Source organism: Oryx dammah, unplaced genomic scaffold (genome assembly GCF_014754425.2).
Source record: "Oryx dammah isolate SB20612 unplaced genomic scaffold, SCBI_Odam_1.1 HiC_scaffold_12, whole genome shotgun sequence".
Taxonomy (NCBI): Eukaryota; Metazoa; Chordata; class Mammalia; order Artiodactyla; family Bovidae; genus Oryx; species Oryx dammah.
In genome coordinates, this window is record NW_024070196.1 from 10,491,365 (window position 1) to 10,519,291 (window position 27,927).

Genomic DNA, 27,927 nt, shown 5'->3' on the forward strand with positions numbered 1-27,927 from the left:
CCAGCATTTTGGTTAGTATTTCCAGCAGGAGACTCAGGCAGATTCTCCAGAACCAAGCATGGCTGATACATGGATTTTCTCTTTCACCGCCTCTGAACAATGTTGTCACACTACTATAGGCCCCTGTACACTCAGATTTTCAACTCAGCATTGGTTTTGCTGTTGTTAGTTTTACATCTAACTTTGAGTTCTAGATTTTGAAATGTACAGGGAACAATTAGAAAGGGTTATGTAAAACAACAGCAACAAGAATCCTAATTACAGTAAAAGCTTTTTAAAAAATGGAAGAAACTGGGAATATTTAGTGAGAATCCATTAATGCAAATTTTAATAGCCAAGCAGTTGTACTATGGCTGTAGTGTTTTGTTGATTCAATTATAAAATTTTCTCTCCAACAAATAATTCAATATGATGAACATTTTGTTTTTCATCATACAACAATCACTTCAACTTCAAAGAATTTAGTTGGCTCTTCACAATTCATGTTAAGCCATAAACAAATTATTTCCCACTCCCCAAACTGCATTTATGCCTATACTGCCTACACCACGTACTTCAAACACACCAGCAACCCTATAGAAGCCTTCCGCAAGGAACAGGAGAGTGAGATGAACTGGGAGAGTAAGACTGACATCTATACACTGCTGCTGCTGCTGCCACTAAGTCGCCTCAGTCATGTCCGACTCTGTGCGATCCCATAGATAGCAACCCACCAGGCTCTGTCATCCCTGGGATTCTCCAGGCAAGAACACTGGAATGGGTTGCCATTTCCTTCTCCAGTGCATGAAAGTGAAAAGTGAAAGTGAAGTCGCTCAGTTGTGTCTGACTCTTCGAGACCCCGTGGATTGCAGCCTACCAGGCTTCTCCGTCCATGGGATTTTCCAGGCAAGAGTACTGGAGCGGGGTGCCATTGCCTTCTCTGATCTATACACTACCATATGTAAAACAGATAGCTTGCAGGAAGCCAGTGCACAGTACAAGGAGCTCAGTTCGGTGCCCTGTCTCAGAGGTGTGGGATGGGGGTGGTTGGGAGGGAGGTTCAAGAGGGAGCGGATATATGTATATATATATAGTTGATTCACTTCGGTTTACAGCAGAAACTAACACAACATTGTAAAGCAATTATACTCCAATTTAAAAAAAGAAGACAACCTGCCCCATACCCTGCATTCCTGGTATGCACATTAGCCTCTCCAGGGAGCTCTTAAAAAGACTCATTCCCAGACTCCACTCCAGGCCAATTAAATCAGCATCTTTGGAAATGAGGCCCAGGTGTGGGTATTGTTTAAAAGCTGCCAAAATGACCCTAAAATGCACAGAGCTGAGAACAAGACTCCAAATCATAGAACATACAAGATCGTGCGAAAAACATACGAGTCTCCTCTGAAGATATAAACCCAAGATACCTTGTGTCCAGTTAACTGTTTAATCCCTTGTAAATGAAGTTCCTGTGAGCTTTCTTCCCTCTGTTAACCTTCAACTTCTGCACACTGGAAAGCTGAGAGCCCTTCAGTTGGTTTTGCTTCCTTGTTTGGCATATGTGGTTTGTTGACAAGCTGCCTAGAACATGGTGAAAGATAACCACAATTAAACCTGCTTCTGAGTCAGCAGTGGTTTTCCCCATCAGTGAGGTTTTTCTTAGAACCTTAAAAGAGGGTGCAAAAAAGAACATATAAATGAAGGAATCAGACTCTTAAGAGTCGTTAAAGATTACAGTTTTGGTTGGAGAGGAGGAAGGCTATTGTGAATAAAGGAATGATGCTTTCAATATTTTCAAAGAAACCTTTGACTAAGGACCAAGAAGTAAAATGTACATTGCGCATATGATTCACATCATACTTCAGGGTTCTTTGTGATCAAACATAGATTGTTCTTTCAAACTATGTTTCATAGTTCTTTCAGTTCTCTCAAAACAACTGAAAAGTAATTTCAATAAATATAGTTAGCCTTCAATAAACATATATCGCCTTGAGGAATTCTAACTCTCATGAATGAGGTAATAAAGGAAGAAAAAATAGCACTTAAAATATGGTTTCTATCTCAGTTTCTTGTGGTGAGCAAATGCCCCATGCGATTTGTGTCAGCTCCATTTCTTTCAAGTGACTTTCCCTAGTGTCTAAGAGAGTGTCTGAGTTAAAGATAAACTACAAAGAAATGCAAATAACCTGTGATTTCTCTATCTAGAACATTCAGTGTAAGTTGGACTTCAGTTCAGTTTAGTTCAGTCGCTCAGTCCGCAGCACGCCAGGCCTCCCTGTCCATCACCAACTCCCAGAATTCACTCAAACCCATGTCCATCGAGTCTGTGATGCCATCCAGCCATCTCATCCTCTGTCGTCCCCTTCTCCTCCTGCCTCCAATCCCTCCCAGCATCAGAGTCTTTTCCAATGAGTCAACTCTTCGCATGAGGTGCCCAAAGTACTGGAGTTTCAGCTTCAGCATCAGTCCTTCCAATGAACACCCAGGGCTGATCTCCTTCAGAATGGACTGGTTGGATCTCCTTGCAGTCCAAGGGACTCTCAAGTCTTCTCCAACACCACAGTTCAAAAGCATCAGTTCTTCAGTGCTCAGCTTTCTTCACAGCCCAACTCTCACATCCATACGTGACCACTGGAAAATCCATAGCTCTGACTAGATGGACCTTTGTTGGCAAAGTAACGTCTCTGCTTTTCAATATGCTATCTAGGTTGGTCATAACTTTCCTTCCAAGGAGTAAGTGTCTTAGTAGCTCAGAAAGTTATCTGAAGTTTTTCAGAAGGGACAGGAAGCATCCTTGCTATTTTTTTTTTTTTTTTAGCAGTAGTCACTGCCCACAGGTTGATACTATAGGAGATGACGAAACAACTGAAGTTGGCTTTTTTCTTTTCTGCCCTTTCTCACTTCCTGTCAAGTTTTCCCTCCATCTCAGCCTATATTGACTTGGTAATAATATGTCCACTTTGAGTTTCATGTGGTCTAAATGTTTTAAGTAGTTTGGTTATCTTAAAAAGCCAAACAGACCAAAAAAACAAAACAAGGCAAAACAAGAGAAAAGAAATCTTGCCCTGTGGAATGGGAAAGCATACCCTGGGGTACAAGATCATCTGTAAAATGAAGTCCTGCCTAATTCAGCAGAAGCAGGGACTCACGGAGCTGACAGAATGATAAAGTCTAAAGTGATTCCCCCAAACCAAAATCTCTGAAGAGAACAGTTAGGAGGTCTCCCTCTGCTTTCTGGAGAGAGAGTCCGGCCAATTATATTTGACTTTTTTTTTTTTTTAACCTGTGACACTTTTCTTAGTTTTAGCAATCATTTTTAAGCTTCAAGTGCTCTTTTTTTAAATTAATTTTTTGGCCATGCTGAGTCTTTGTCGCTGCAAGTGGGCTTTCTCTAGTTGTGGTGAGTGGGGGTTACTCCGTAGTGGTGGTGCAAGGGCTTCTCATCATGATGGTTTCTCCTGTTGCAGAGCACGGGCTCTAGAGCATGGTCCCAGTAGTCTAGTACAATGGTCTCTTAAAAGACATGAGTTGTCTAGACTTCTGATCAAATGCTCAAAGGTATTAGTGATCTAATTTTTAATAACCCAGCTTTGTTTTAAATGAGTCTATATAAGAATAATAATGCATAGCATTAAATGTATGTTATACACATAATACTGATACATATACCATCTCATTTGATGGTCCAGTCCATCTTGTGTGCAAAGCAGAAGCAGTTTTGTTAGGTCTTTTTTCAAATACTCTTAAGGAATGGTTCTTGAATGGGCCAGGAAGGACCAAGCTTGGACTAGAATGTACTTTTTTTTTTCAGTTTAGTAGTCTTTTCATCTTCTACCACATCCTGCTGGGACAAAAGAGCCCTTAGCATTTCAGTTGCATGAAGTGATGAAGGAAAAAATGTTCACATACTGAGGTATGGGGAAGTCATTCTTGCTTATACATGATTTAACTTAAACTTTGTGCTAACCAGAACAGCCTGCTTTCTGGCCTATTTAAACATACATTGTACATTTGCTGTAACCATTAAAGAAAAGGGGCCATTGTCCAGAAGAAAAATGTCCATTTTAAAGATAGAAATGCCTCTCTTCCTGGAACATCAATGGTCAGTATTTGTACTCTATTGATTATAAGGCTTCCTTCCCCGAGCACAAGGCCATACTGATTCACTGTGTATGTGCTGCTCTGTCTCTTTTGAAACCTGAAAGAATGCAGCTCTGTCATGTTTGATACTCTTTGTTCTGACAATATATAAAACTGTGCTGAAACCATGTTTCCATGAAACAGTTCCTCAGAGCTATCCAACAGCCTATTTGCCAGGCAGTTAATTCTCAGTTTGGTTCAAAAGAAAATCTCGTCTATTCTTATTATAGATCAGTTACGGATGATTCCCCCCATACACTGAAATAAATACAGTTCGATCTTAAATATAGTACAGAAAAGTAGCAATTGAGATTGAGAGAGAAATAAAGACTTTAAATGGTTGGTAAAGTCTTAAAGTGCAAAACCGAGGAGTAGGGTGATGTAGTTTCCACCAAAATTTTAAAAAATCTAATTCCTTACTTTGAGGCAGACCCTGCCAGGTACAAAGTTAAAAAATTATTAAAAGTAATCCTGTCCTTGAGGAATTTTCTGACTACCGCAGCAGGCCACAATCTAGTGACCTGGATTTTGAAGAATTGATTAGAATTTACCTGTGTGCTGTGAGGAAGGGTGGTTCAGACACCCAGGTTAAAAGAGAAGGCAAAAAGGCAAGTAAATGATGTATTTCTGAGAACTGGAGTCCCCAAAGTCTGTCAGTTTGTCATGTAAAATGCTTCCTTTTTTTGTTCAAGTAATCATTCACCATCTGCATGTATGAAACTAGGGGAAAAAATGGCTTTTTTTCAGCTATAATTCCTATGCATCACCCCCTCCGTTAAGGATGGATGTGAAAGTTGGACTATAAAGAAAGCTGAGCGCCGAAGAATTGATGCTTTTGAACTGTGGTGTTGGAGAAGACTCTTCAGAGTCCGTTGGACTGCAAGGAAATCCAACCAGTCCATCCTAAAGGAGATCAGTCCTGGAAGTTCATTGGAAGGACTGATGTTGAAGCTGAAACTCTAATACTTTGGCTACCTGATACGGAGAGCTGACTCATTTGAAAAGACCCTGATGCTGGGAAAGATTGAGGGCAGGAGGAGAAGGGGACGACAGAGAATGAGATGGTTGGATGGCATTACCAACTCAATGGACGTGATGGACAGGGAGGCCTGGCGTGCTGCAGTCCATAGGGTCGCAAAGAGTCGGACAGGAGTGAGCGAATGAACTGAAGTGAACTGACCCCCTTGGGTTTAAAAGTTCTGAATTTACCCCTTAGGGTCCACACTTGAATGCAGAAAAACTTTTAAAATGTAATAACGTACCCAGTATACAGTAGTGATAACTCCGAAGAGTTGAGATAAATCCTAAAATTGGTTTTAGAGAAAACTGAACAGGAAGCCAGGGACTTGAATTTGAGCCCTGCATGTGTGTGATTTTCTTGGGCAAATACTGTCTCAGGATATCCCTCCCAGTCTGTAAGACGAGAATAATCCAGAGGTACAGTTCACAAGGTTCTGTGAGGATGATTTTAAAAACGTCGGTGAAAGCATTTCCTCTACCCCATTTGGGGTGCTTTTGCTATTTCCGAGTTCTTTTCACTTTCGCCACTTCGCGATCTGGTGATTACAACTCAAAGGCCTTACACATCACCATAAACGCCTGACCGCTCTCCTTATACGTTATCACCTCCCTCGCGGGAAGGTGCAGCTTCGGCTTGGTTGGGTCGGCCGAGTTGGGGTGTCCCAGCTGAAGTCACGCACTCCTGAAGTCAGAAAAGAGGGAGAGAGCTATTATTGTTTCTCGTCAGACGCCCGAACAAGAAAGAAGTTATAAATGAAGGTCCCCTAAGCGCACGCGCGGTGGACGCCTCGCGCCTTATCGCCTACACGGGGGAGGGGGCGACGTGCTCACGTCGGGCGTGCTGACGTTCGCGCAGCGTGCGCCGCCAGCCAATGGGACCCGCCCTTCCAGGGCTTCTGCCTGGCGAAGGTGGGCGATCTTGTGGTGGCCCGGGAATAGGTTACCTGCGCAGGTGCTGGCGCTCCGGTTAGTTACGTGGAAGTGGTGTCATCGAGACTGTTTGCGCCTTCCGTTAACCAGAGCATCTTCCCTTTGGTGATACTGGCGCAGGTTTCGGTCGGTGACTCTGTCATGCCGAACTCGCGGCCCAGGCCCCGCCGGGGCGCCGGGAGTGGCGCCGGGGCACCTGGGCGGGACGAGCTGGTGTCGCGGTCCTTGCAGAGCGCAGAGCACTGCCTGGGTTCCCAGGACTTCGGCACCGCCTATGCCCACTACCTCCTCGTGCTCAGCCTGGCGCCGGAGTTGAAAGACGATGTAAAGGTGAGGAGGGCCCTTCTCTCGCAGGTCGATCCTCTGTTCTGTATAAGTAAATAAATACGTAAGTAGTTGGAGGAGGGAGTGTGGTCTCTAAGTGCCTGGTGGTGGTTATTGTTTACTGTTCACCGTTGACTCTTTTATTCGCAACCACAACCAGCCTATTAGAAAATGTTGTTTGCTCACCCTCGAAATGTACATCCAGAATCGTATTTCTTTTCACCACCTTCTTTTTTACTACTCTGATTCAAGCCTCAATCATCTCCTGTTGACTTTTGCAGTACGCTTTGGCTCGGGAGACTAGACTGTCTTCTGCAACACAGCCAACTGTGAACATTTCATAACAAAAGCCGGATGGTGTCGTTCCTCTATTTCAAAACTTTCACTTCATTCAAATTCCAAAGGTTATATTGCACATGAGGCCTTCAGTGATCTTCAGTCATCTCCTGTATCTAATTCTAGCAAGTTCCTGCCCCAGGGCATTTGCACTTGTCTTTCCTTTCTACTGTTGGATGGAGAGAATGCTGAATTAAATTTGGAATTAGCCTGAAGTAATCATTTGGTGATGCATTCTTTTAAGTTTCAATTATTAGATTATTTATGAGAGTTACTCTGTTGAAGTTGTGTACGTTCCCCACCCCCCCAGGTTATTTTAGAAAAATTTCAAAAAATGATTTAGCTTAATTTTGCATTCAGTTTTCAACCTGAAGCTACTTCACTTTATTTCATGCAAGGTTTCTCAACCTCAAGACTGTTGATATTTTGGATAGGATCCTAGAATCCCTGACTTCTTCCCAATAGATGTCAATGTTATAGAGACATTTATAGTTCACAAAAACTTAGTGTAAATTTCAGGACCAGGTAGCCTCAAGGAGGAGAAGTGTTACCTTAAGATTGAGTTTGCTCTTCTAGGTAGGCAGATGTAAAATAATGGATCCATCCAAGTGCTTTTTTCCTCAGTTCTTTGTTCCTTAGTTTCCTCTTGTAAAACAGGGACAGTGTGTTTTAAAAATATATATCAAGTTTGTATTTCAATTCCTGATGTTCAGTAGGGTTAAGTAACTAGCTCTATTTCCTGCAAAACAAAGCCCCATATTTCTTTTCATGGGCCTCTGTGAAAGATCTATTTCTTTAGTCTTATTTCCTTCTACTTCCCATCCTCACACTTCAGCCATACCAAGCTGCTTACCTATAAATTCCCCAATCCATTTAGTATAATCTGTGTTTTTTTTTCTCCCACTCCCTAGAGTCTTCATCCTATCCTTGTCTCTCTAGTGAATCCCAGTAAAATTCTGTTTCAGGTTTAACTCTCCTGTAGAAAATATGTGAAGACGATATAAATGTTGTCAGTGATAAAGCTGGAATGACTGCAGGCTTCTCTGTCTGCACTGGGTTGCAGCGTGGAGAATGTTGGGAGGGAGATGCAACTGGAGTGAGGGTGTCTGTGGGAAGGCGATTGCTGTTGTTGCACAAGTGGTCATAAGTCCCACATTGTATTGGGTGCAAAGGGGCATGAAGTATGAGTGAAAGGCCCCCACAGTGTGGGGAGAGGTGGTGATAGATTTAAAGATAATGAGAGAGAATTGGCTGGGTTTGAAATTAATTGTTTTGGAGTTAAGGTAGCATAATAAGGTGACTTCATGGTCTGAGGTTGGGTGGTACCTTAACCTTTGTGAGAAGAATGTTATGGCTTCAGTTTAGAACATTTTGAATTTTTTTCAAAATTGTATGTTGAATTTCTCTCTGGGAGGCCTCTGTTGGGATAGGAACAGGATTGATGTTCAGTGCTCTTCTCTGTGCACTCGTCAGGAAATGTTTTGGGTTGAGCTGAGTTTGAGATTGGGTAGGGGTGCAGCCCCTGGTTGAGATGACTACTAGGGAGCAGTATCTGTGGGCCTGAGGTTCAGAAGAGAGGGTCTTGATTTGAGATGTAGATGTGGCATCCATCAACATGTAGGTGGTGCCTTGGGGATGAATGAGAAGAAAAGAGGGTCAAGGCCTTACTCCTAAACTTGGGAATCTGCAAAAAAAAGGGGTCAGTGGAGAATATGATGAGGAGGCCAAGTATGGAGAGAGTTTGCAGAGTGTTCAAACTGTCTTAATTTTGCCTTTACTACCATGTAGGTGATAAAATTTGCTCATTTATGCATTTGTTTATTCCGCAAACAGGGTCTATTAAAGCCAAATAAGACTTTAGGTGATTTTCAATTGTCATTAAGTTTTATTTTCTGGGGACTCTTCAACCCATGTTGAATATTCTTTCATCATTTATGTTGTTGACTAATTTATGTTCTCTTTTGTGAAGGAAACTTTTCAGTATACGCTCTTCAGATGGGCTGAAGAACTTGATGCTCTCAGTCGAACACAAGACCTACTTGGCTGCTATGAGCAAGCCTTGGAACTGTTTCCTGATGATGAAGTGATTTGCAACAGTATGGGGGAGCATCTCTTCAGGTATGCAGTGGTTTCAGTATTACAAGTTCAGAACTACTCTGGATCTGTCTGGATTGGATAAATGTATAGTACAGTAATTTGAGCAGGGAAAGTTTACTCCAAAGAATTATTAACTTTAAAGGGATCAGACTAGAGAGTTGGCTAGTAAGAAGTAAAGAGAACTCAAAAGCATATAGAAGTAGTAGATATATTATATAATAATTTTACATCATATACTGTGTAATAGCTGCTGCCCTTGGGGCTGAGATCAGGTATCCATGAAAGAGTTCCTTTCCCTGGGCTGAGATATACAGAACTTTTTGGAGAGGACATAGCCTGATTCCCAGGGTGGCAGAGAAGTCACTGTGGTCCCTTGCTGGGGAAACTTCTTGTAAACCTGTTCTCCAGAGCTTCCTGGAAACTTGCCATTTCCTTTCATAAGAGTGCCATTCACTGTTTGGGTTCTAGAATGTTTTTTTTGCTTATACCATAAATGAATAGTCTGATTCCGTTTCTTTAAAATTGGTGGAATGCTTAGAGGTGCTTGCAAGGAAGTATGAGTATGAAAGGGTTCTACTAACTCAGTTCTCTTCATCATGTGGACCATACACAAGTGTGGTGTGTAAATTACCAGTCAGCTCAACATTCAGAAAACTAAGATCATGGCATCCAATCCCATCACTTCATGGCAAATAGATGGGGAAACAGTGGAAACAGTGGCTAACTTTATTTTTCTGGACTCCAAAATCACTGCAGATGGTGATTGCAGCCGTGAAATTAAAAGACATTTACTCCTTGGAAGGAAAGTTATGACCAACCTAGATAGCGTATTAAAAAGCAGAGACGTTACTTTCAACAAAGGTCCATCTAGTCAAGGCTGTTTTTCCAGTAGTCATGTATGGATGTGAGAGTTGGACCATAAAGAAAGCTGAGCGCTGAAGAATTGATGCTTTTGAACTGTGGTATTGGAGAAGACTCTTGAGAGTCCCTTGGACTTCAAGGAGATCCAACCAGTCCATCCTAAAGGAGATGAGTCCTGGGTGTTCATTGGAAGAACTGATGTTGAAGCGGAAACTCCAATACTTTGGCCTCCTGATGTGGAGAGCTGACTCATTTGAAAACACCCTGATGCTGGGAAAGATTGAGGGCAGGAGGAGAAGGGGACAACAGAGGATGAGATGGTTGGATGGCATCACCGACTCAATGGACGTGGGTTTGGGTGGACTCTGGGAGTTGGTGATGGACAGGGAGGCCTGGCATGCTGTGGTTCATGGGGTCGCAAAGAGTCAGACACGACTGAGCGTCTGAACTGAACTGAACAGTGAGGTATAGAAATAGAAAATGTGAGTCAACATTTAGAAGTTTGAATAGCAGTTTGCGGTAAATCCAAGCATGTGGTCGGGTAACTCACTCGTTGAGGAGAGTATGGGCCACTGTGAAATCTGGTGTGGGAGTAGCAGCTAACTCTGTGCAGTACAAGTGTATTGGTCTACAGATGGGGAGCTATTTTACAAAGAGAGGGAGTTTTTGGATGGTTTAAGAAGCAGGGTGGTTTGATAGTTTTTTCCTTCCTTCTTTTATTGTTGATTTGCTCACATACAATTCAGTAGTAATTTTTGGGTGACTCACCTTTGATTTTTATTCCTTCGGACACAATGACTCTCTTTTTGCAGTCATATTCACTTGGTTTCAGTTATTTTTAATTAAAATATATAATTTTAGTAACAAGTACAACAAAATATATAATTTTAGTAACAAGTGTAAATTGGTCTGGTTGCAAATATGGCTGACTCTTGATGACCATTCTGCTCAGTTGAAAGCACAGTAGAGAGGTGCTAGCCATAGGCATTAGTGTCTTTTACAGTGGAAGTGGTTTTTAGAATCCTGGTGTTCTAGAAAGTTGTTTAAATGGAAGATGACTAGGAGAGCTTCTACTACACGATAGTAAAGTAGTATTTCATAGTCAGGTCCTTGTTAATGTCCTGGAATGCATAAATATAATAGGGATTCAGAAAGGAAAGAAGTAAATGAGACTCAGTCCTCCCCGAAGACTTCCCAAGGAGACAACACTCGGGTTGGGTAGGATTTGGGGTGCTGGAGAGGGGTTCTCAGGCTAGATGAGTGACATGAACCAAGGCATTGATGGTGTAGAGTTGAATGTTTCATTTGTCATTTTTCATTCTAGAATGGGCTTTAGAGATGAAGCAGCTGGGTATTTTCATAAAGCAGTGAAGCTAAACCCTGATTTCAGTGATGCAAAGGAGAATTTTTATCGTGTTGCAAACTGGTTGGTGGAACGCTGGCACTTTATCATGCTTAATGACACCAAAAGGAATACGATTTATAACGCAGCAATCCAAAAGGCAGTGTGTTCGGGCTCCAAAAGTGTTTTGGATATTGGAGCAGGAACTGGAATACTAAGGTTTGTTGGAATTGTGTTTTAATTACATATAGATGTATTACTAATGTAAATTAAAGATTTTATCAAATGTGGAAAATTTTGACAGTGAAATTTAAAAATAGAGATTATTTCTCATAATCCTGTTATGATTATTCATGCAACTATTATTATTGTCATTTTCACTGTAACTTTTACTTTGTTAAGAACTTGACATAGCCACCAAGAAACATTTGGAGTTATTGAAATTTTGCATAATACTTTTACGAGTAGGTTTTACATTAACATTCTGGTTGAGTCTAGTTTTTAAAAGTCTGTTAGCATTCTGCATGACAGTTGTCTTAATAAGGTGGATGTTATGATTTATTGTCTTATTTGTTTCTTGGTGAGAATATTAGAGCTCTTTTTTTTTTTCAAACGCAGAGTGAATAATGGTTGTGGTAACGAATAAAAGGAAAACCCCATGTTTCACAATTTCACTGAAATTTGGAAGCAGTAGATTTTGATGGAGCACTTTTTCCCCTTGCAGCATGTTTGCTAGGAAAGCTGGAGCACATTCTGTGTATGCCTGTGAGTTGTCCAAGACCATGTATGAACTGGCCTGTGATGTAGTGGCAGCAAACAAGATGGAAGAAGGGGTCAAACTCTTACACATGAAGTCGCTTGACATAAAAATTCCAAAACACATTCCTGAAAGGTATTACGCCATGAACTTATTTTACTGTTTATAATCCACTATTTTATTTCTTAAGAATTAAGATGTTCATATTTCTAGCTTCCGGTCCAAATAGAAATGCTGAAACCTTTATATTGTGAAGGTACAGGTATAGGATAGTTCAGCATAAGATGGATTTTCATAATAAGGTCATATTCTTGACAAGATTTAAAGATCTTGAGAAAAATATGCAGCAAGGGATTTAATCAATAAACTTCAGCTTTAGCAGGTTACTTTATCTTTGTTCATGCTAGCATTTTAGTTGTGAAAATGGATCATACCTCCTGTGTGGTCCATAGCTGTTTAAAAATTGTAAACGTAATGCGTGAGTAGATTAAGCTTGATGGACTTAATCACATTCTTGGCTAAAATGAAAGCTTTGGAAGCATCAGCTGTCAATTATTTTGACTTCCCCTCTTCAGTTGCTTTGAATATTATGTTGTAAGTCTCAGCCTTTTAGTGTTACTCGTTTTGATCCATATCACAAGGGGATGGAATTTTAGAGCTAGAGGGGATTTAAACATCGTCTGGTCCAACAAACTATCATTCTTAGGCACAGTTTTCTCTGTGTAGCACTTGTGTTACTACTGCCCCTGGGTCGTCTCTCTTTCCATCTCACTGAGATTCAGTTCACGTCGAAACGGGGCCTGTTTACACTCTGTCATGCGTGGGACTATGATTTTGAAAAGTCTTCTTCCATGTATGTATAAGAATATTTAGATTTGCGTGATGGTTACGCTTTTCAGTTGTCTCTGGCTTTGTTTTCGTGAAGTCCTATTGGATTGTTTAGGCAGGTATTAAATACATTTTATAGAATTAGTGTCCTCAATTGTCTTAGACTGATCAGGCTGCCGTTAACAAAATACCACAGACTAGGTGGCTGGAACTACAGACGTTTATCTTCTCACAGCTCTGGAGGCTGGAAGTCCATGATCGTGGGTGCTGGCAGATTTGGTTTCCGGCAGGAGCTCTCTTCCTGGCTTTACAGATGGCCGTCCTGCTCTGTCCTTACGTGGCCTTTCCTCTGTAGCTGTGAGGAGAGAGAGATCACTGCTGTGATCACTTCCACTTTTATTAGGACACAGGTCCCGTCAGATTAGGACATGACCTCACTGAACCTTAATTAACCTCGTAAAGATCTATCTCCAGATACAGTCATACTGGAGGTTAGAGCTTCAGTGTGATTTTTGGTCGGTACCCAATTCAGTACATAGTGTTAATCAAAGTTTCATTACCGTAATCCACTTTTTTCTCACACATAGTATTATAGAAAGGATGTATTGGATTTGAATGAAGAGATATGGTTATAATAATAATTTGTTGTTGTTTAGTCACTGAGTTGTGTCCAACTCTTTGCGACCCTGTGGACTGTAGCCTGCTAGGGTCCTCTCTTCTTGGGGTTTCTTAGGCAAGAATACTGGAGCGGGTTCCCATTTCCTTTTCCAGAGGGTCTGCCGACCCAGTGATCGAACTCATGTCTCCCGCATTGCAGGCGGATTCTTTACTGCTGAGCCACCAGTGAAGCCCGATAATAATAATTAATAATGATTTATTTTTACCTTGGGCAAATCTAGAGACTTGAAGATATCAGATGATTTGAGATGCTTTTTGCATTCTAAATATTTGCAATCATAAATACTGAAAATCTTGTGTATGGATATACAATACTGGGTTTAAGCACAGTGCCATATTGTGCTTCAGTCGTGTCCAGCTGAAGTCGTGGCCCCATGGACCACAGCCTGCCAGCCTCCTCTGTCCATGGGATTCTCCAGGCAAGAATACTGGAGTGGGTTGCCATTCCCTTCTCCAGGGGATCTTCCCGACCCAGGGATTGAACCTACGTGTCTTATGTCTAACCTGCATTGGCAAGTGGTTCTTAACCGCTAGTGCCACTTGGGAAGCCCACGGGCACAGCAGAGGATACTAAAGTTGCTTTCTGTTATCAAGGCAGCTGTGGTCAAGATAGGAAGATAAGGATTATTCTTGAAAATATCTTTTTCTTGTAACTACAGAAATGAATGATACTGGCAGTGAATACTAAAGAAGTTTGACAAAGGGAGAGATTTTTTTTTTGGTGTGTTTTTGAGTGGATTTTATAGAAAGAATGCACAGAGACCAGAACCCTGTGGGTTAGGCTTTGGAGAAAACTCCAGGTGTGGGTAAAGCACGAGAGGTGACAGGAGAGGGACAATGAACATATAAGAGATAAACACGGATAATGGAAGTGGAGGAAGGGTTTGGAGGGGTAGGCTTTCTCACTGCACTACCTGTTGTCTGTAGGGAGTCATTGATGGTAGAAAGTATTTTCACAGAATATTGGGGATAGATGTCCAGTTACTCAGGGTTAAGGAGGGGGCTGGTAAAAGTAATGGATATGAACCAATCCTTAGGGTTTAGGCAATGAAAGAATAACCCAGGAGGCAGCAGGTAAAGTGAAGGTTGTCTGTGACCCCTGCCGTCCCCGCCAGGAAGCTGCCAGTGGAGAACAGAGGGGCCTTAGGGAACATCAGAGTTCCTTAGGATCCAAGGGTAGATGTTAAACATGAAATGTATGTGAAAATTTTATATTTGTGCTGTGTCTATAATATATTCTTCCTTCTCTCAGCTTTGACATCTTTTACATAAATAGCATGATATTTTACTTACATATATCTTTAAAAAATCATTCTATAGAGTGTCCCTAGTTGTAACAGAAACTGTCGATGCAGGTTTATTTGGAGAAGGAATTGTGGAGAGTTTGATTCATGCATGGGAGCATTTACTTTTGCAGCCAAAGGTAAGCAGCATGAAAACACTTAAATTTGATTAAGAATTCATTATTCAGTAGATGGCTCATTGAGCCCCTAGCATAGTTGCAAAGCAATGGGAGATGCGTCTCACTATTGAGGTACATACTATTTAGCTGGCAAGAAATCTGCGTGAATAAAAACCATTTAATAACATAGTGCAATGTATTCTTGTGTGCCCAAATGGGGTATACAGGCAAAAAATACTCCAGGAAGGAGTTCTTAGGAATTGACATTATGTGATGAAGGGATTGACTCTGGAATTCTTGAGTGAGGTTGAGAAATGGAAATATTTTGAGCTTTACAGCTTTACTGCTCATATTGTATATTTGGCAAATTTACCAAAAGGGAATGTAGTGGGTTAACTGGTGTGTTATGATTTTAAGGTACCACTTGGACCTAGGCTGGACATAATTGACTCTTATAATTGCCAAGTTGTATTTTACATTGAAATCCTCTACTTTTGGCCCATAAACTGTAGCTTTCATGTATATATTGATATATGTATTATGAAAGAAAGGATTTTAACATGTAATAAGAATCGACTACTTACAGAAAATTATTTGGATTTAAAATAGCTAATGAAAGGTTGAAAGAAGAGCAGTTTGTTTTTCAAGCAGGTAATGGTGATTTTGGCCTCTTCATTAAAGTCATACTCAAAGATCTTTTCTTGCGTGCAAACTTAGAGGCTTCTAGCTCCCACCTCCCTCCCTCCCTTTCTTCCTACTAGTACTTAAAAAAAGAAAAAAATTTATACGTATATATACACACACATGCACGTATATATGATATATGTATACTTACACATATACATTCATATATATATATAAATAAACTTTTTAAAGGAAAAAAAACCTTAATCTGCTTGTCATTAACTATTGTTTTTCTAAGCTTTCTGATAAATTTTCATAGCTTGCCATCATACACACATATTTTGACAAAAATATTTTGACATCAGTGTAGCAGAATATAATTTTTACTGTTATATTTTTAGACCAAAGGTGAAAACGGTAATTGTGAAAAATATGGGAAAGTTATACCAGCAAGTGCTGTTATATTTGGGATGGCAGTAGAATGTGCAGAGATAAGAAGACATCATAGGTAAGTGATTATTTAAATAGTAAATATTAAAAAATATTTCAGTAATTTTGAGGAGTTGCCTGTACTTAAAAGGTTATTTAGTGGACATTTGGATGAGAATGTATCATCTTCTGACCTTTAAATTCATGATATTTATTCCAGTCTTAATTTAATTTTTGCCTTTTTTTTTTTTTGGTTTTTGTGTCTTTAAAACTTTCTTCAAAAATAAGACTCTTGGATTAACAATCAGCTTTCAATTTTCTAGTGGAAAATTTAATTTTGATACAACATAGTATCCTTTTGATGTGTGATAGATTCCTGAGAAAAATACTAAGTTCAGACTAATTTTAGAGTGAAATAAAAATTTCCATGTGAAAATAATTTTACTTCTCCCAGTTTTCTGTTCTTAATAACTGTTGACATTGTAATGTTTTGTTGGTAGGTGGGATGAAATTTCATAATCTTTATACCCTTGAGATTCTGAGATTTATGCAGTGTGATACAGGTGAAAATTTTTTTTAGTTAGAAAAACTTATTGGTTACTTCTTTTTCTTGAACATTAATGAATTTTTTATTTTACTAAAGTATTGATCCATATTGTTTCAGGACTTTTTAAGGAGGCCCTCCATCTGATAACTCAGTAGTAGTAAATGTAACACATAAATATTTTAGGAAATACTGGTGATGGAAAGAAGAAAATAATCATCCTGAACGCCTCACTGGTAGATAACTAATGTTCATCTTTATAGTATATCTTCTTACACTCCTCAATGAATGTTACAGGGTGATAAACAAAAGTAGTTAGTGATTGGTAGGGCACAGGATGGAGAAGGCAATGGCACCCCACTCCAGTACTCTTGCCTGGAAAATCCCATGGACAGAGGAGCCTGGTTGGCTGCAGTCCATGGGGTCGCTAAGAGTCCGATATGACTGAGCAACTTCACGTTCACTTTTCACTTTCATGCATCGGGGAAGGAAATGGCAACCCATTCCAGTGTTCTTGCCTGGAGAATCCGAGAGATGGCGGAGCCTGGTGGGCTGCCGTCTATGGGGCTGCACAGAGTCGGACACGACTGAAGCGAGTTAGCAGCAGCAGGGCACAGGCACTAACCAAAAAGTGGCCTTTGCCAGCAGATTGGGTGAATTAGGGCAAGCTAGTTGGTTGGCAGCTCTGTGTAAGTAAATGTGTGTGTGTATAAATTTAATTTTGCTTCAGTAAAAATGATCAGTAGCAGTAAATATATTAAAATATCAGTAAATATATTAACTTTAGTGAGCCTCTTCATGTTAATAGATGTGCTTCATGATTTCTTAAAGTCACTTTCCTAGTGTTACAGTTCCCAGAGTTTAGAGGTTTTAAGTTTTAAGAAACTTGGTTTATTAGCTATAAAAACTAGAAATAAAAAAAATAGTAATTTATTGATGCAAAAATAGAAAACATAGATCAGTATAACACAATAAAGACTCTAGATACACCTTTGAATGTATAGGGATTTAGTATGTGATACAGATGAGGTATTTCAGATGAGTGGAGAAAGGATAAACTATTCAGGAAGCGGAGATGAAGCGCTTCACTGGGGTAATGCTGTTCTTCAGTTGCTCAGTTGTGTCTGACTTTTTGTAACCCTATGGACTGCAGCACACCAGCCTCCCTGTCCTTCAAATAGTTAAAGTTAGATCCTTACTTTTAATTCCAAGATGAATTAAGTATATAAGTGTAAAAAAATCCATTAAGTGGTGAAGGCTTTCCAAGCAAAACAGAGGGAGGATCTAGAAGCCACAAAAGATTGACAAATTTAACACATTAAAAAAAAAAATTGAGTATCTGGTGAAAGTATAAAGTTAAAAGGCAGATGACAATCTGAGGTAAAATTTCCAACTTTTAGAATAAAGGTAAGTTGGAGAAGACTCTTGAGAGTCCCTTGGGCTGCAAGGAGATCCAACCAGTCCATCCTAAAGGAGATCAGTCCTGGGTGTTCATTGGAAGGACTGATGTTAAAGCTGAAACTCCAATACTTTGGCCACCTGATGCGAAGAGCTGACTCATTTGAAAAGACCCTGATGCTGGGAAAGATTGAGGGCAGGAGCAGAAGGGGACAACAGAGGATGAGATGGTTGGATGGCATCACTGACTCCATGGAGTTGACTTTGGGTAAACTCTGGGGGTCAGTGATGGACAGGGAGGCCTGGCGTGTTGCAGTCCACGGGTTTGCAAAGAGTCTGATATGACTGATCGACTGAACTGAACTGAAACATATTTGCAATTGTCTATTAATGAGAGAAATGGAAATTAAATCAATAGGATAACATTTTTAACTGTTTACATTCTGAAACATTAAAAATGATTGATAAGGGGAATTCCCTGGTGGCCCAGTGGTTGAGACTCCACACTTACACTGCTGAGGTGCCAGGTTTGATCCCTGGTCGGGAAAGTGAGATCCTGCAAGCCCCACAGTGTGACCAAAAAAAGAGATAAGATCCTACTTTCTCATGTTGTTGTTTAGTCGCTGAGTTGTGTCCGACTATTTTGAGACCCCATGAACTGTAGCCCACCAGGTTCCTTGTTGGTGGGATTTCCCAGGCAAGAATACTGGAGTGGGTTGCCATTCCCTTCTCCAGGGGATCTGCCTGGCCCAGGCATTGAACCTGGGTCTCCTGCATTGGCAGATGGATTCTTTACCACTGAGCCACCAGGGAAGCCTGTTTTCTCTTAGATATTGGAGACTGTATACCCTGTTGGTGCAACATTTTAGTAGCTCAATTTGGCATTATCTAACAAAACTAAAGGTGTGCATAGTCTTTTATGTGATGTTTCTTCTTCTGATAATTTGTCCTAATAATAAACGTGTACAGGGATGCTTACTATAACACTGTAATTGGAAAAACCAAAACAAAAAACTATCTGCATACTTACTGCAGTCTGATAAAACATTCACCCAGTGCAGTACTTTGCAGGTGGCAAAAGGAAACAGTCAAGGTGCATATGTAGAGAGGGAAGGAAGTTAATGACCTTTAGCGAAAAAGACAGGCCATAATTCTGGGAGCAGTGAGCATACCTAGCCCTCAAATCTTGGCTCTTAAATACCATTCCTCACCACGTGGAACTATAACTCTGGAGAAATGGCTGCTTCCCAGACTGGGACAGAACAGACTGAAGATGGCTGTGAAATAACTTGGGGCAGAAATTTAAGGAGCTGCCGAAGAAAATGATGTGGGTGGTTAAAGGTCACAGGATCATGTTTGGAAATGTCTCCCGCTGGCCAAATCTTGGACAGTTTCAGCACCAAGATCTGTAAGGGCAGTTCCATTGAATAAAGAAAGAATCCATAAATCCCTATTTATAACAAATAGATTAATAAATGGAACTAAGATCCTGCAAGCAACATGGTATGGCCAAAACAAAATAAAACTCTCAGCATCATGAGAGACAAAGATTGAAGAGAATTAAAGGATAGGACAGCTAAATTGAAATCATGATCCTGTATTGGGACTGGTGGGCAGAAGTTAGTTTTGATTTATTGATTCAGTTAATATAGAATATGAACTATATTCTGATATGAAGATGAAATAACACTGCATTTGATAACTTATGATTAAGAAAATATCCTTGTTTATAATAAAGATACACTGAAGTATATCTATGAAAGGATAAATGGGTATGATGAATGCAATTTTCTCTCAAATGGTTCAGAAGAAAGAATATATGTGGAGAGAGAGAGAATGTGATAAAAATAATGTGGTAGACTATTAAAAACTTGATGAATGTGGGTAAAGAATGTGAGAGTTCTTTAGACGACACTGGAAGCCTTTCTATAAATTTGAAATCATTTTCAAAATAAAGAGTTAAGAGCAGAGGAAAATAAGTACAGTGGGTCTGAGGCAGTATACACAGATATTGCAAACGTAAAGAAAATGGTGGGAGGGGATAGACACCAAACTTCTAACAGGGAGGAGATGGATGCTGTGAAGGTGGACTTTCACTTTTTACTACTTTCACTTTTTTACTACATTGTTTGAAGTTTTGACAGTAAGTTTATATTCATGTATTTGGTAAGAAATTGAAAGGGAACTTGTCACATTCTTTTTGTTTCTGTAACTTGTGATTTCTCATTTAGTTATTGTTAAACTTGTTAATACTTCCATTTGGTAATCCATCTTTTTAGAATATAACAAAATAATTTCTAGTAGTAGACTGTTTAAAGTCCTGTAAAGACAGATAGGCTAATAAATGAGTGTGTATGAGAGGAAGTCGGAAGTGTTTCTTGTTACAAGATGGTGTTTCTAAAATACTCATGAAGTGTTTTTTTCCAGTGTAAATTTTTACTGACATCAAACATTGTTAGAGCAAGCACAATAAACCAATCCTTTATGATGGATTCATGAAGTTGATACACTGTGTCCCAGTGCTCAGATCAAGGTCCAGAACACCACCCCCACCCCAGCAGGTCCTTAGGAAGAAACCCCTTCCAGTTACCAGCGCCCCACACCCCCAAAGAGTATCTACTGTCTTGACTTCTGACACCATAGATTATTTTGCCTGTTTTGAATTTCATGCAAATGGTATCATACAGGATGAATGCTCATGCTTGCCTCCTCCTTTCAATACATCTGTGTTCTTGTGTGTAGTTTGTTGGTTCTCGTTGCTGTGGAGTCTGCCTGTTGTATGAATACTCCACAGTGCCTTCCTCCATTCTGCTGCTGATGGATGTTTAGGTCATATCCAGTTTGGGGAGTATTGTGTTTATAGCACAGCTGTAGTAAACATTCTTAAACATTCTTTTGGTGGTTGTGTGTATGAATTTCCCTTGGCCATGTTTCTGGAAGTGCAAATGCCAGACACCTTGAGGTTCCCATATTAAGACTGAATCTAAAATAATAGTCATGTTCCACTTGAATAGGAACTATGAAACTCTTCCAAAGTGGTCTTTTTAATTTTATATTCTTACCAGTAGTATATAAGACTGTATTCTTTTCAGTACTTGATATGGACTGTTTATTTTCCCCGTTCTGTTCATTGGGTAGCATGGCTTTAACTTCATTTCCCTCTTGACTGACTCTTCATATTGGCTATGTGTTCTTTTGTGAAGTGTCCGAGTCTTTTGCCCATTTTTGGATTTCTTTTATTGTGGGGACTAAAAAATATATTTTGGATATTTGTCCTTTGTTGAGTAGATGTATTACAAATCTCTTTTACTCAGTGGCTTGCCTTTAACATTCTTCCTGGGTGTCTTTTGATGAGTGGAGTTCTTAATTTTAATGTACACTTGTTATTTGTTTTCGTTTATAGTTAGTGATTTTGTATGTCAGTGTGTTTAAGAAACCTTTGTCTATGATGTTTTATTGTATTTTTATGCTTATTTTTGCTGGATTCAGTATTAGACGGTGTTACTTGATTTTTTTTAAAAGAAAGAAAGAAACAGAAACCAACCCACCTTTTTCCCTTTCCCTTTTCCCTTTCCTCTCTCATTCTCCTCACCAGGGTGGGTGTTAAGGACGTTGCTGGAATCTGTTTGCCAACCAATGTGAAATTTCAGAGCCCAGCATATTCTTCTGTAGATGGAGAAGAAACAATTGAACCTTATACAACTGAAAAGATGAGTCGAGTTCCTGGAGGATATTTGGCTTTGACAGAGTGCTTTGAAATTATGACAGTAGATTTCAACAATCTTCAGGTAAAAATAAAAATTTAGTTACTGGTTTTAAGTGTTAAATTTCCTGCATTGTTTAAAATAGTTAATACATAGGACAGTCTTATGCGTAGGCATGGAATTCCACTTCCTGTATGTAAGGAAAATGATTATTTGCTTTACTTTTAAATACAGAGGAAAAAAAATCCCTAAGGTTTTTGGGACTGTACAATGTACCTGGTGCTTTCGTATTCTTAGGTGGCTCGCTTATTTATTTGTTTGTTTTTTGGTTGTACTGGGCCTTCATTGCTGTGCGTGGACGTTTTCTAGTTGTGGTGAGTGGAGGCTACTCTCTGTTGCAGAGCATGGGCTTCTCATTGCTGTGTCTTCTTTTGTTGCAGAGCACAGGCCCTAGGACTTGGAGGCTTCAGTAGTTGCCGCGTGAGAGCTTAGCTGTCCCGCGGCATGTGGGATCTTCCTAGACCAGGGATCAAACCTGTTTCCCCTGCATTGGCAGGCGGATTCTTATCCACTGCAACATCAAGGAAGTCCTGAGGTTGCCCTTAAAACAGCATTGCAATACAGTTAGAATTATCCTTGTGCTGTTAACGTTAATTCCCCCCCCCCCAGATATGAATGCAAGGGCAGGAATTATAACCTAGGTCTTCCAGCCTTTCTCTGTGTCTTTCATCTCAGATTAGCAATATTCCTTGAAATTAAACATAACTCAGATCTCTAGGTTGTCTGTGTGTTAGGGTGACCAGCCACCTTGGCTTGAGCAGGACTGAGAGGCTCCTGAGAAACAATCTTGGGCAAAACAGGACAAGCTGGTATCATCCTGATGTATCTATGTGTGTGTGAGGGCCCTGCGCTGAGCAAAGAAAGAGCCCAGGGAGTTGGAGAAAATTACATTGAGTCCTTCTCTGCTGATCTTCTCTGATCATCTCTGGTGATCTGCTGCTGCTGCTGCTGAGTCGCTTCAGTCGTGTCCGACTCTATGCGACCCCGTAGGACGGCAGCCCACCAGGCTCCCCTGTCCCTGGGATTCTCCAGGCAAGAACACTGGAGTGGGTTGCCATTTCCTTCTCCTTCTGATCTAAGTAAGGCTGAATGTTTAAGTATATTAACCTTAAGTACATTAAGATTTTGAGGTAAAACTTGCCAGGGGACAGAAGACTTTGTGAGTGTCATTTTCGCCTATCTTTATAATTTAATAAAAGCTTTCCCCTATTAGTTGTTAATAGGTTTTTTTGTTTTGTTTTGTTTTGTTTTGAGGTGATTGGAACTAAATTAATACTTTGACATTGCTGAGGCTGAGCTTTGCCAGTATTTCTTTTCTGATGTAACAGTGTTACAGTTTTTTTTTGTTGTTCTTTTTAAGTCCTCATCCCTGCATGACTACACACCTCCCTTCCTCAGTCCTTAGCCCTCCCCCATCCCATCTCAGTCTCCAGACACAAACCCAGGTTAACATCTGTGCCTCAAAGTGAGTGAAAGTCAGTCATGTCTGACTCTTTGTGACCCCATGGACTGTGTTGTCCATGGAATTCTCTAGGCCAGAATACCGGAGTGGGTAGTCCTTCCCTTTTCCAGGGGATCTTCCCAACCCAGGGATTGAACTCAGGTCTCCCCCATTGCAGGTGGATTCTTTACCAGCTGAGCCACAAGGGAAGCCGAAGAATACCAGAGTGGGTAGCCTATCCCTTCTCCGGTGGATCTCCCCAACCCAGGAATTGACCTCTCCCGAACCGGGGTCTCCTGCATTGCAGGCGGATTCTTTACTAAGTGATAGTCCATAAATTGTTAAGTTCCAATGATCTGAGTTCTATTGATTTACTAGAGTGGCTCACAGAATCAGGGAAGCATTTTACTTATTAGGCTCTTAAGTGTTACTTATTACGCATTTTACTTATTAGGCTTATTAGACAAGGATGTAACTTGGGAACAGTCACATGGAGGAGATGCGTAGGCATAGGGGTAAGCGAAGGCGAGCAGGGCTCCCGTGCTGTCCCTAAGAGCATCATGCTCCTCGAATCTCCACGTGTTCCAATATTTTAATGTTTCTTCTCTGCAACAGCCCCCCGCCCCCCCCCAAAACACCTTATTAAGACCTTAAATTTGAAAGTAATATCTGCCTGTTTAGCATTTTCAAGTAATACATTAAAGAGGAAGAAGAAAAAGGGATACGTCTTGCTTTTTAAATCTAGGTCCTTCTTTCCCCGGGTCACCAGCTTGAAATATATCTTTTCGGACTTGCTTTTCTAATCACATACACACACGCGCACACACATGAATGCACACACACATTTTTTAGGATAGAATAATCCCAATTGCTTCACCACTTGCTGCCTTCATTCAACAGTATGTCATGGACTTTTTCTACATCAGTAATATGTATCTGCCTCATTGTAATAAGTCACGGTATTCACTACCATATACTGTATATCACGTTTTCCCATTCAGTATGCTTAGTTGGTTGCAGTTGTGCTGTGATATTGATCCCCTGAGGGTTCTGGGCAGGGCTGATGGGAAGTGATATGACACTGTGGCAGGCATGTATTAAATGTCTAAAATCCTCTTATTCCTTCTACATTTTTGTCAGGAACTAAAAAGCCTTGCAACTAAAAAGCCTGATAAGATTGGTGTCCCCGTTATTAAAGAAGGCATACTTGATGCCATCGTGGTTTGGTTTGTACTCCAGCTTGATGACGAACACAGTTTATCCACAAGTCCTAGTGAGGAAACGTGCTGGGAACAGGCTGTATACCCTGTTCATGATCTTGCAGGTATATCTTGTCTAATCTTTTGTTGTTTTTCTTTTTTTTTTTAAATGTTGTCTTAATCCTCTAAGCATTTGAGTCAGTGTCAAAAATTCACTTTGAATAGGAAGTTTCTAGTCAAGGGAGATTGGTTAAATCTTTCAGAATTTTCTCTTTGTTTTTTAAAAGTAGTTTAAAGTAATATGTATGGTTAAGAAGAGAGACTAAAATCGACATGTACAGACTGCTCTGAACTAGATACCCGACAGGGATCCACTGTAGTGCACAGGGAACTCTGCTGCATGCTCTGTAATAATCTAAATGGGAAAAGAACGTGAAACAGAACAGATAGGTGCATATGTATAACTGCTGTACACTTGAAACTAACACAGCATTGTTAATCAACTATACTCCAATATTTTTTAAAAAAAGGTGAAAACACAAATCTGCTGCATACCACTCAAAAATATCTATCATTAAATCATTTCTTCAGCTCTGATTATCTTGTTATGAGTAGATGAGAGAAATGCTAGTCCACTTTTTCAGAACACAGTGGAGAAATATTGCTTACAGAGCAGAATTTCTTATCGGTCACAGAATCTAACGGCATCTGTGGAGCCCCAGGCCCTAAAAATATGCACACTCATATAAAATACAAAATCTTGCAGTTTAGAGTTCATGAATCCATCGACTTACCTAGGGAAGTCTTATGTTAAAGATACTTTTTATTTACTTATTTAAAAAAATATTTTTTATCATGTGGGATCTCCTAGTTGTGGCATATGGGATCTGGTTCTCTGAACAGGGATCGAACCTGGGCCCCCTGCATTGGGAGCATGGAGTCTTAGTCTCTGGACCACCAGGGGACGTCCCAAAGATAACTTTTTTATAAAGAAAGTTTTTACTAGTAATTTGATGTGGTTCAATATAGTTTACAGCAGCTGTATTACATAGAAAAATTCTACTGTTTTATAACTGGAAGGTAATATTTACTTCTGTATAGTCTCTCAATCAAGGATCTAATTTGGCAAGGCTATTAAGTCATGGAATCAGTATAGTGTTGTGGCAGAGTATGGTTCTAGAGTCAATCGGGTAAATTTGAAATCAGATCTTTGCTAATACTGACTCCTTCGCTGGTCTTGCTGGTTATTTCTTAGAGCTTTTGTTATGTGATTTATAAAAATCGAAGGGTGCTGGGAATTCCCTGGTGGTCCAGGGGTTAGGACTCCCAGCTTTCGTCGTGGAGGAGCCGGTTTCAATCCCTGGTCAGGGAACTAGGATCCTGTAAGCTGTGTTGCAGTCGTGCTAAAAAAGAAAAAGAAAAGTGAGGGGGGGTGCCAGTGCTGTCTACTTTGCAGGATTGTTGTAGGAATTATTAGATATACCGCATGTAAAATGCCTAGTGCTAGGAAACTTCATGGACATACTGCGTGTAAAATGCCTACCGTGGTGACCAGCACTGAGTAAGTAACATTTAAACATTTTGTTTGTTTATTCTAACTCTCAGTAACTTAAGTGGCAAAACACAAGAATAGCAACTTGTATTTTCAGCTGGCTTTATGGCTGAGAAGGAAGAGCAAGTATATGTTTACACTTTAAAGTTTTGCCACGTGTGAAAGCTGATGGACAATACAGTCTTTCTATTATTATTACTTCTATTTATTTATTTTTGGTGGCACTGGGTCCTCGCTACTAGTTGTGGTGAGAGGGGGCTACTCTTTTTTGGCAGTGCCCAGGCTTCTCGTTTAAGTGGCTGCTTTTGTTATAGAGCACAGGCGCGAGACGCACAGGCTGCGGGAGTTGCATCCTGTGGGCTTAGTGGCTGCAGTTCACAGGCTCTAGAGCGTGGGCTCAGTAGTGGTGGACTTTAGAGCCGGCGGCATGTGGAATCTTCCCGGTTCAGGGATCGAACCTGTGTCCCCTGCATGGGCAGGCAGATTCCTAACCACTGTACCACCAGGGAAGTCCACGATATAGTTTTTATTGTAGGACTTAGTCCTTCCTTACATTTTCAAATTTCTAAACGTTCGAGGGTATCTAAATACTTACAGTTAAGAAATATTACTGATAAGGTGCTATTGAAGGCTGCCTTGTTCTTTCAGAAATTTCTCTAGAGAAAAGAATGTCCCTTTAAGCTAAAGTGAGGTTTGGCATTCATTTCTGAATTTTATTTATCTTTGTTATTTCTGGCTTCATTAACAAAGAAGATTGGGAGTCTCTTGTAGTCCTTCCCCCACCCTCTGTTTTGGGGTCATTGATGATATGTGGTGATTACAGTAAAAGCACAATAATGCTGTTCAGTTCAGTTCAGTCGCTCAGTCGTGTCCGACTCTTTGCGACCCCATGAATCGCAGCACGCCAGGCCTCCCTGTCCATCACCATCTCCCGGAGTTCACTCAGACTCACATCCATCGAGTCTGCGATGCCATCCAGCCATCTCATCCTCTGTCGTCCCCTTCTCCTCCTGCCCCCAATCCCTCCCAGCAGCAGAGTCTTTTCCAATGAGTCAACTCTTTGCATGAGGTGGTCAAAGTACTGGAGTTTCAGCTTCAGCATCATTCCCTCCAAAGAAATCCCAGGGCTGATCTCCTTTAGGATGGACTGGTTGGATCTCCTTGCAGTCCAAGGGACTCTCAAGAGTCTTCTCCAGCACCACAGTTCAAAAGCATAAATTCTTTGTTAGTTAGGGTCAAATGATGAGCTGTGGAATCTGTTTTGCTGTAAGTTAATTGGCTCTTCAAACCTCACTTTTTCCTTGTGTAAAGCTGAAGGTGTTTCCCTAGGTTTTTTTTTTTTTTAAACATAGATTAATTCACTTAATTGTAATTAAGTCCATAAATGTAGTCTTTCCTGTAGTTGTTAAAAAATGGGGGGAGGACCAAGGTGTTTGTGTGATCCTCGGGCTTATAAACACTCATAGTCATCGATTACATTTTTTTCTTTCTCTTTCTTCCTGTTTTACAAAGACTACTGGATAAAGCCTGGGGACCAGGTGATGATGGAAGTGTCCTGTCAAGATTGTTACTTAAGAATCCAGAGTATCAGTGTCTGCCATTCAGAACATGAGATGGAGGTCGGGAAAAGTTTTACCAGGAATAAAGACTTGCTGTCTTTCGGAAACGAGGCTGAACTCTGTAGTGCTCTGGCCAACCTTCAGACCAGTAAGCCAGATGTTGTGGAGCAGATATGTGTATTGGAATCCACAGAAATTGCTTTGCTTAATAACATCCCATACCACGAAGGCTTTAAAATGGCAATGGAGAAAGTGTTGTCTTCACTGACTCCGGAGAAGCTGGGTCAGGCCATGGACACTCGGCGTCAGAGTAACGAGATGAGCTGTGAAAGTGGACTGAGTAATTCTCACCAGAGCACCCCTGAGCCTTTGTATGTGTTAGATGTGTCTGAGGGCTTCTCTCTTCTGCCTGTAATTGCTGGCACCCTCGGGCGGGTTAAACCTTACAGTTCTGTGGAGAAAGACCAGCATCGTGCGACCCTGGACCTCATATGTGAAGCCAGTCACTTTCCTAAAGACACACTTGAGTTTTGGTTGAGACATGTGGAAGATGAATCTGCTGTGTTGCAAAGGCCAAAATCAGACAAGTTGTGGAGTATAATTATATTGGATGTCATCGAGCCATCTGGACTCATTCAGCAGGAAATAATGGAAAAGGCTGCCATATCCAGGTAAAACACCGAACTACAACCTATGGGTTATGTGAGCTCAGACTTCATGTGA

General features: G+C 40.5%; 1 protein-coding gene and 1 long non-coding RNA gene across 3 annotated transcripts in view; one reads left to right on the forward strand and one right to left on the reverse strand.

Moving 5' to 3' along the window:
• Nucleotides 1-1,546, reverse strand: part of LOC120871456 — a 33,619-nt gene extending 32,073 nt beyond the window's left edge. Inside the window, exon 1 of the long non-coding RNA XR_005723019.1 lies at nucleotides 1,407-1,546. This is a non-coding gene — a long non-coding RNA (uncharacterized LOC120871456). The remainder of the gene's footprint in view (nucleotides 1-1,406) is intronic.
• Nucleotides 1,547-6,010: 4,464 nt separating this feature from the next.
• Nucleotides 6,011-27,927, forward strand: part of PRMT9 (protein arginine methyltransferase 9) — a 34,010-nt gene continuing 12,093 nt past the window's right edge. The window contains exons 1-9 of one of the 2 annotated variants that reach the window (XM_040251357.1): nucleotides 6,011-6,399; nucleotides 8,699-8,847; nucleotides 11,012-11,248; nucleotides 11,754-11,921; nucleotides 14,613-14,715; nucleotides 15,720-15,826; nucleotides 21,285-21,477; nucleotides 24,035-24,218; nucleotides 27,158-27,875. In XM_040251357.1, the coding sequence (XP_040107291.1) occupies nucleotides 6,211-6,399; nucleotides 8,699-8,847; nucleotides 11,012-11,248; nucleotides 11,754-11,921; nucleotides 14,613-14,715; nucleotides 15,720-15,826; nucleotides 21,285-21,477; nucleotides 24,035-24,218; nucleotides 27,158-27,875 (2,048 nt within the window). In that variant the 5' untranslated portion in view covers nucleotides 6,011-6,210. The remainder of the gene's footprint in view (nucleotides 6,400-8,698; nucleotides 8,848-11,011; nucleotides 11,249-11,753; nucleotides 11,922-14,612; nucleotides 14,716-15,719; nucleotides 15,827-21,284; nucleotides 21,478-24,034; nucleotides 24,219-27,157; nucleotides 27,876-27,927) is intronic. The other variant, XM_040251358.1, reaches the window with a different exon arrangement.